Source organism: Eschscholzia californica, unplaced genomic scaffold (genome assembly GCF_041429995.1).
Source record: "Eschscholzia californica isolate CP2 unplaced genomic scaffold, dmEscCali1.0.p SCAF_2, whole genome shotgun sequence".
NCBI classification, from domain to species: Eukaryota; Viridiplantae; Streptophyta; class Magnoliopsida; order Ranunculales; family Papaveraceae; genus Eschscholzia; species Eschscholzia californica.
Window position 1 is genome coordinate 54,909,431 of NW_028238309.1, and position 9,624 is coordinate 54,919,054.

Sequence of the window (9,624 nt, forward strand, 5' to 3'; positions counted from 1 at the left end):
CAGAAGTAGGTTGCGGTGGAATTGAAGAAGGAAGAAGAAGAAGCGGAAAAAAATGTTTCAACAAAAAAAATCGATGAAAAGTAGCTGACAGATAGCCAATCGAACGTGAGACCTCCAGGATTTTGGAGTTTATGTCAACACTATCAACCACTTGGGCAAACCAAGTGTTGACTGTGTAAAAAAGATACTACCCTCACACACACTTGATAGAAAGCAGAATATGATGATTGATCCTTATTAAATAAATGTATTTGTTTTGTACAGTATCAAAATAGTTTTTTTTTTTTTTATGAAAGAGTATCAAAATAGTTTTTTTTTCGATGAGAAGTATCAAAATAGTTAGAAGAGACAATTTCTAATGTTTTATAACCATAGATATTGATATGACAATTAATATAATTACTTAATCACTTATAGTGAAATATTGTGGTGCACTTGCTAGCATTGCTAACTTTACATCCTTATTTCTGTGGGTTTTGAAAAATGTTAATCACTTCTTAATATTGTGGGCAGATGCATAACTAGACATTTACAGTAGTGTGGAAATTTTCTTTCTCAGAAAATGTACAATTTATTAGATTGCTAAGCAATCATTTAAGACTTTGACCTTCTCACTAAAAATACTCCTCATTCATAATAAGTCAATGCCTTTAGTCAGGCTTGACATGAGCAAAAGGAAATCCCTTCTCAAAATCTCAATTGCTTTTATAGAGAGTATTATACCTAAAATCCATAAAAACAATAACAAAAGAAATCCAAAAATAGCATGATTGAAAAGAAAACAAATATTGATTACGCATGTAGAAAGGAATTATAAGAGAAAACAAGAAAAGATACATGATAATCGAATGCCACATCATCACATTCAAAGCTATAAAGACTGGGACAACAAGGATAACCTAGACAAGCTATGATGATAAGGATTGAATATGCAAAATGAATTAAGATTGGCCCCATTTTGGCAATATGAATTAATGTTTGGGCCCATTTGGGAAAAATGAAAGAGAAGAGTTAGGGTTTTCTTTAGGGTTTCCAAAAATTAGTGATAGAGATTAGTGCTTATTGCGGGACCATTTTATGGATTATCACGCCGTAAACATAATAAATTAGTAATTAAAAATAAATTAAAAATGAACACATAAATGATTACTAAAGAGCCTGCAAATAAGAAAATCAAGACAAAGCAAATGGAGCCAAATCACAATCTCCCAAATAATTCATGTGTACTCTTTAAAGCTTGGTCAAGCCAAATATAATTTTTCTTTTTCCAAACAAACATATTAAGCCAAAGACTCGCTTTTGTTATTTAGTCAGGATTTGATGATTAAACGAAGATCGAGAATAAAAGTCCTTTTGTTTTTCCGTTATAACATCATTCTCATTGCATTTTTTTTACAACACTCCTTATCGGCATGAAGTTGTTGTAACACAACGAGACGTTCTATCTCATTTTACAATTTAAAATGTGAGTTTTCACTAGGACAAATGAATGGTACATCTTTAATGCTCTTGGACAATGCTTATAAAATTTGGCCTAACATAATGGAGACATAAAAAAAATTATATTTGCTCCTCCACTCAAAAGTTATAGGTAAGTAGTGTCAAGAAGGTGTATGAAAAATCATTCATGAATATAATTAACATGATAGAAGTGGAATTTCCTATTCTAAAAATGCTGTGCAATCAAATGAAGTAATTCCAAATATAGGCAAAGTACCCACATTCAAAGGCTAAGAAAGTTTGGTAGCTTCAAATAGGTTACCACAAATAAACAAATTTAGGGCATCTTGCCCTACACATTAGTCTTGATTGACCCAAAAAGAATCCCCAAATTTTCTTAAAGCAATCTATGTATCTAAAGCAATCCAAGCTAACCATTGTTCCACAAAAAAGTGAAATATGAAATGTCTTTGAGGAGATACACTAGTAAAGTTATGTCTAGGAAATCCTAGAAATCAACAAAATCATTCATATAAATTTCAAAACCCTAAAATTACATTGTGGGTTACCTTCAAAAACCCCTTCCCCATACAAAAAGTGTTGTCTATAACATTCCCTACAAACAACCCAAAAACACTCTAAAACCCATTAATGAAATCTATAGGGGAATAGGGTCTTTAAAATTTTGTGTTTAGTGTGTAAAATTTGATTAAACAAAGTTATAGAAATGTAAAGAAGAAAAGAACAAATCAATCTATGGTACATCAATACATTCTCTCTTTAACTTTATTTTTCCTTCTTTTGTTTCTTCTTTAATTGCTTTTTTCTTCTCCCATGGTAGACCAAATTTTAGAGGGGTAGTAACAAAAAAGAAGAAGAGGACCCTTGACTTTGCTGACCAAAGGGAGAAGGGAGGGTGGTGAAGACTAAAGAGAGAGAAAATAAAGTGAGGGTAGAGAGAGAAAGTGAGAATGAGACAGCATCCTCAGTAGTTTTTTTTATATGTTTATTAAGAGAGAAAAAAAACTGTTGAGTATATTGAGAACTTGTCCATTGAAAAAACTATATGTTGGGTGGGTCTTTGATTTGTTGTTAAAGGCCTTGAGAGGGAGCAACTCTTCTCTGCACTTTATTCTCTTCAAATTTCACAACACTTTGCTGTTTTTGACAAGGAGGGACTCTCTCTCACTAAACTCTCTCTCTCACTAAACTCTCTCTCTCTCTCTCTCTCTCTATCTCTTTTTATTGCTCTTTAATTCTGTCTAGGACATTGTCTTGTTCTACCTATAGAATCTCTTCTAACTGCTACCCACAACAACATTTCTCTCTCTCTCTTTCTTTCTCACACTTAGTTTTTGTTTGAACTTCTTCTATTTTGAGCTTCTAACCTTCTTCTCTTTTTAGTTTGACCATAGAAGAGAAAAACAGAAGAAGAAAGCAAAAGACTTGATTTCTTGTTAGTTTGCTTAGCAAATGAACCAAAACCCAGAAACCATAATAACATAGAAAAGCTGAATCTTCTTCTTCTTCAGTTTGTTTTGTTCACTTAGAAACTGAGAAAATAAGAAGAATTGAAGATACCCATTTGTTGATTAGTCTTCTTATTTTGAACCAGAATCAATTGAAGTGATCATTTGGTTTTCTTAGATTTTTGGGGTTTCCTTGAATTGTTGAGCTCTTTCTATGTTCTTCTTCTCATTCTAAGAGAAGTTCACAAAAAGAAGAAACTTGAAGATCTGTATGAAGAGTTGCTGAAACAATGGGAGATGGTAACTCAAAGAAATCCAAGGTTTGATTTTTTTAAAACTCAACATTTTATTCTTTACTTCTCCTTCTATTTTTAACATCACTGAATCAATTTTTTGAAACAAAAACAGCTCTCATGGTCTAAAAGCCTAGTTAGGAAATGGTTTAACATCAAAAGTAAAGCAGAAGACTTTCATGCAGATGATGTTTGCTATGAAGGTAAGCATCATATTTAGAGATTTGGGTTTCATTTACTTTTTTCCTATTCAATGATTTCAATGGTTAAAAATTAGGTTTTTTTGGGGTTTTGCCATAAACTGAAAACTGGGTTTTCTTCTCAATTATATAATTTCTTGAAATAGTTTCTAGTAGAGGCTATGTTATTTGTGCAACTTTTTGTTTGCATCTTTGAGATTTCCAATTCTTCTTAACCCTTTAAAAGATTCAAAATTTTTTCTTCTTTTCTTGTCTAGTTTGAAGATGTGGGGCTAAATTCATTAACATTGATCAAACCGAGATGTTCACAACTTTATTAATTTACTTTATCAGGTGGTGATGGAGAATGGAGGAACAGCTTCTCAGAGAGGGAGTCTTGCACAATTAAGAAAAGCAAAACAGGTTCAGAATCAAACCCTTTTAATCTATCTTTCTTTGGACCACATCCTTCTCTCAATTCTAACCCCTCAAGCGAAAATTGTCAGATACTAATGACTTTATGGTTCATTTTGATTTGTAATTCAATTTTCTTTTTTGGGTGTGAATAGAAAGATTAGACCAGAGGAATTACGATCGAGTTCAGCCTGGGCCAGTCGATTTTGAACCAGCTCAAGTTATAGATATTCATAACTACAAGTATGTTCATTTGTTTTTCTTTCAGTATTCTTCTTTTTTTGTGCTTTGACTATGTTTGAGTTGAATAAGATTTGCAGTTTCTGATTTCGTTTTTCGATAATGGGGAATAGGATCTTTGTAGCTACTTGGAATGTTGGTGGAAAATCTCCACCGAGCTATTTGAATCTTGAAGATTGGCTTCACACATCACCTCCAGCTGATATTTATGTTCTTGGGTATGTGTTGTTTATACCTTTTATCTTCTTATACTGTAATTTCCAATAACGAAATGAGATATATTTTGTTGTTCCTCTTTCTCTTTCTCAGGTTTCAGGAAATTGTTCCTTTGAATGCTGGAAACGTTTTAGGAGCCGAAGACAATGGTCCGGCAAAGAAATGGCTGGCTCTAATTCGGAAAACTCTAAACAACCTTCCTGGGAACAATGGAAGTGGAAGTTGCTATACTCCTTCTCCTATTCCAGATCCTATTGCAGAATTAGATGCAGATTTTGAGGGTTCAACACGGCGAAGAAACTCATCTTTCTTTCACCGCCGATCATTTCAGTCAAGTAGCAGTTTGAGAATGGACAACCAACCTAGACTCGATCGACGATACAGTGTTTGTGATCGTGTAATTTTTGGTCAACGACCAAGTGATTATAGCCAGCGTCAGAGTGATTTTAGCCAGAGGCCAAGCGATTATAGTCAACGACCAAGTGATTTTGGTCACAGGCCAAGTGATTATGTTCATCGCCCGAGTGATTATGGTCACAGACCAAGCGATTATAGTCATCGGATGAGCGATTATGGTCAAAGGCCAAGTGATTTTGGACCAAGTTTCAGATGGGGATCCTCTGATGATGATAATGGAACTGTTGAATCACCTAGTACAGCATATTATTCACCTATGTCTTATGGTTATGGTGGGCCTATGCCCATGGAAGATAGAGACAGACCAGCAGGACGATCAAGGTACTGCTTAGTAGCTGGTAAGCAGATGGTTGGGATATTTCTTACCGTGTGGGTAAGGAGTGACATAAAGAAAGATGTGCGTAGTATGAAAGTCTCTTCAGTTGGTAGAGGACTAATGGGATATCTCGGAAACAAGGTACATATTTAGCGAGTTAGATGATATTTTTTGAATATTTTCCTTCACGAAACAAGATTTTAACTAAGATAGTTATCTAAAATTTGGAATTTCCAGGGTTCAATCTCGATTAGCATGTCTTTGCATCAAACAAGCTTTTGCTTTATATGTACTCATTTAACTTCGGGCCAAAAGGAAGGTGACGAACTAAGAAGAAACTCTGATGTAATGGAGATCCTCCGGAAAACAAGATTTCCACGGGTTAATGGAGATGACAAGTCCCCTGAAACAATCCTCGAGCATGAGTAAGCCCCATGATCTTCAAACTCTATTGAAGTTTTCACTTCCATAAGATTTTCGTTATTCATATATTCTCATAATCTAATTCAATTTTCATTTTGTGTAGTCGAGTTATATGGTTGGGAGATTTGAATTATCGAATTGCCCTCTCTTATCGCTCTGCTAAAGCACTTGTTCAGATGCAAAATTGGAGGGCGTTGCTTGAAAATGATCAGGCACGACACTTGAATATCTCCATTAGGCCTTTTTCGTTTCTCTGGTTTGACTTTGTTTTTCTAAATCTCTAGTTTTATTCTTATCAGCTTCGATTAGAGCAGAGGCGTGGCCGTGTCTTTGATGGGTGGAAAGAAGGGAAAATATATTTTCCACCCACCTATAAGTATTCAAATAATTCAGATCGATATGCAGGAGATGACATGCACTCTAAAGAGAAACGACGAACCCCCGCATGGTAAGAACCTAACTGTACTAATAAAGTATCACCGTGGTATCTTAATTTCCCCTAGTATAGTTAAGAGTTTTGGAATGTAAACTGGGACTTATTCGATATTTATCTGTGTGTGAAGGTGTGATCGTATATTATGGCATGGAGGAGGTATTCGTCAATTATCTTATGTTCGAGGTGAATCTACATTATCAGATCACAGACCCGTTTATAGTCTATTCACAGCAGAGGTTCATTCAATCAACCGTAGTCGATTTAGAAGAAGTATGAGTTATTGTAGTTCTCGGGTTGAGGTAGAAGAGCTTTTACCAAACTCATTTGGGTACACTGAACTCAATTTCTTCTAATGATTGGGAATCTGATGAGACCCAATATCAGGCGAATTAGCCACTAATTGCATTCTTTTTCCCACAAGGTAAAGTCCCAAATTACAAAAAAAAAAAACAAGTTTTCGATATAGTACTGTTTCTCTATCAATTACTTGTTTTTTGTCACTCTAATTCTACTAATAGATATGAATTATACTCAGGTTTTCTGCATTTCACATCCGTCTCTAATACCTCTGATAGATTGTCTCCTGAAGCAAACAGGTGATCATCTAAGTTACTTTCATCAAATTTGCAAGTTTCAATTTGACGATTGAATCACGATAGAACCATTAGTTGGCTAAACCCGGGTTATGAACCATTTTCCGATTCATACATGAGAGGATTTCAAATCCTTAGTGTGTAGATTCATATAACAAATCGATTAAATTGGACCATTTACTTATTCGCTTTCATATTTGACAGTGATGTTACAAACTTACATATCGAACTTTCTTTATTTGAAAGTTGCTTTAATTCATTATTTACTTGTCCTTATTCTTGTTTTGTTAATGGTCCCTATTTGCAGGCAGACATTACGACGAAAACCTTGTTACCCTAACAAGTAAGTTCTTCACTTTTTTTTTTGTTCTTCTAAATTCACTTGTTCTTTTGAATCCCCACACTATGTTTCTTATGTTTTCTAAACTGTCTTTATGTGTTTTTTCTTGTCTTATTCCAGATTATGTAAAAACTGCTGCTGACTATATACCAACCCACATCAAGAAAGTCCTACTTAACGATAAATTAGCCGATTTGATTTCTTAATTCGATTACCCACTTAGCTTATATAATCCAAGTTCTTCGACGATTCGAAAAAAGAGCAGGGAAATGATTCTTCCTTGAATCAGGTATGTGAAGTTTTAAATGCCTTTTGGTCTTCAAATCTTTTTTTCCTTAAGGTCATATCTAACATTTTTATTGTTTTTGCAGGATGAGCTCGACGAATCGAAATTTGCCAAGATGGGTATTAGCCGAATTATTTATTCTTTTGTTTTTTAACAGAATTTTTAGAGAAATTATTGTTTTAGAAGAAAAAATAGTGTAGTGATGAAAGAATGATCAAAACTATTATCATTTGAATATACTTTTTTTTTTTCTTTCTTTCTCTTTCTTGATTAGAGAGCTTTTTATTAGTTGATTTGATGCATAATCTTTATCAAAAGTGATTAAAACAACATACTCAAATTAAAAAACTTGGATTGCTTTTGGATTCTGAATATTTATCTGTGAATTGTCTAACTGAAAAAAGTATGAATAATTTGAATGATTATATCACTTCATAGCTTTAGCTATGCAGAGAAAAAGAAGCAAAGGTACAGTAATTGTTGGTACAACCGGAAGTCAAATTCTCTTGAAGAATCCCTGTGAAATTCAGAATACCACTTACAAAAAGAAAAGTAGTTCACAAATAGTAATTCTTTTATTTTGTTAGTTGTACCCATCTACATATCAAGAAATAAATCTTTTTCTTTATACACAAAGATTTTGTTCTCTACACTCGAAGGACACACATGTTTAAGGAAGGGAGTTGAGCCGAAGTTCGGGATAATGTCCCGGACTGATGGCTAACGAGCTGCTCGAAGCCCACGAGGAGCTCCCCCTGCGAGTAATTGATCGGTGGGTTGGGCTTCACTCAGAAAAGCCTTGCTCGTTCATATTATTAGAACCGCTAGACTTTTAATCCTAACTTGTTTGAAAATGATCCGAAGGATCATTTTCATGATATTTTGTGCAATCTATTCTTTCATGAAAAAGTTTGAGAACCCAAAACCCGATATCAACACCTGACGCTGCTAGAGTCCAGCCAAAACCCGATGATAGATCCAACTCAACTTACCAGATGAAATAAGGTGGTTGTAGTCGGATTCTGAACTGGTACACAACATCCTGCCCAAACCCGACCCTTCAATACTTGTCCGTCATCGTCCATTTAAAAATATAGAGGGAGTTACAGTGGTTTCATCCACATAGTAACGAAAGATCACATGTTTGGATGATCTTCATTTATAACACTCGGGATCTTCATTTATAACACTCGGGTTTCTCAAATTTTCATCAAGTCCAAGTGATTTACAAGGTGGTGGCATACTGGCGATGATGTGTTCATTTCAACAGCGTTCAAAGGTGTCCCTTGCGGGAGTAGCGGTAAATTAAGACGTAATCTTTTGGATAGCATAAATCTGATAAACCTAAAAAATTCATGAGCGGTTCTAGTTTGATCAGCCCGACCGTGAAGGAGTGAGCCCGTGGTCACCCAACCCGGCCCCATTCCCACCCGTAGGTAGAGCCGTAGAGGTTGCCAAAGGGAGAAAACAAAAAAGCAAAAGGGTTTCTGTTATCTTTGGGAGTCAAAGATGTTTAAATTACAGTCTTCAAATCATTTGCCGTGGCAAATGAGTATTGGATACTTTTAATTATTAATTTGATCCATTGTTTTCATCAATTAACTAAGTTAGATTTCGTTACTAAATGACTAAACTGCCCTTTATTTGTCTTTCCTTTTTGTGATTGTGGCCTTGTTTTTCTCGCAAATGATTAAAAGTTGGATTTAATAGAAGAGTTTAGCTTCCAAAACATTTAAATTGGGGCTTTATCAGCTAATGAAAGCTGTAAATGTCCAAACCACATAATTACTCTTTTACCTTTAATGTTTCTTAATTATGAGTATAATAGTAGTTTGGATTGGCACAAAAATAGAGGGGTATTACTGTCATCCTATGTTTAAAGTTATTCTAAAAGATGTTTAATTTAGAATTAGGGCTAAGAGTTGCAGAATAAGGTCCGGACAAGTTAAACATATACAACATTAATTTTTCCAATTTGTCTATTTGTATCGGCAGAATACATAGTTTATATATTTCACACATATTGGCCGAGAGAGTTTAGATCTACAAATGATAACTTCCTACAAATTAAACTTCAATTGAGATGTGGAACATATATAAAAAATAGTTTGTCACACAAATGTCTACTCCTTCAACGAAAAAAAAAAAACACAAATGTTTACTTCTATTTAATTTAATTGTTTTTGTTGAAGAATGTCACATAGAATGTTGATCATTAGAAAAGAAAAAGAAGACAAAGAAATAATAGTTTGGATCTATTAACTTTTTCTTTAAATAATCTGTACTACTAGATATCTAAAGAGTAGAATGATTTTTACTGTGTTTTAATAGTGGTTTAAATCTTAATGATTGATATGAGCACACCTAGTAGACAACACCTTACAAGAAGAAACAAAAAGAAACCCTTTGTCATGGAATATGATGGACTAAAAGTCAGTGCTCAGAGACATGCCATCATATATACTACTATTAGTAGGCTGGGGATTGCCGTAAAACTATCACATCTGTTTAGTTGGTACTTGGTATTTTTACTTTCTCCCTCTATAATCTCTCTGGAACCTA

The 9,624-nt window shown here is 34.2% G+C and overlaps 1 protein-coding gene across 1 annotated transcript; it reads left to right on the plus strand.

The window, feature by feature from the left end:
- The first annotated feature begins 2,002 nt into the window (after positions 1-2,002).
- Positions 2,003-7,318, plus strand: LOC147559155 (type I inositol polyphosphate 5-phosphatase 4-like). The gene is made up of 14 exons (XM_086660947.1): positions 2,003-3,229; positions 3,318-3,405; positions 3,736-3,804; positions 3,951-4,038; positions 4,149-4,253; positions 4,345-5,125; positions 5,222-5,409; positions 5,511-5,619; positions 5,707-5,855; positions 5,971-6,264; positions 6,379-6,439; positions 6,744-6,779; positions 6,897-7,065; positions 7,148-7,318. The coding sequence occupies exons 1-10, from the start codon at positions 3,200-3,202 to the stop codon at positions 6,194-6,196; spliced, it is 1,833 nt and encodes a 610-aa protein (XP_086517073.1). The 5' UTR covers positions 2,003-3,199; the 3' UTR covers positions 6,197-6,264; positions 6,379-6,439; positions 6,744-6,779; positions 6,897-7,065; positions 7,148-7,318.
- The last annotated feature ends 2,306 nt before the right edge of the window (positions 7,319-9,624 follow it).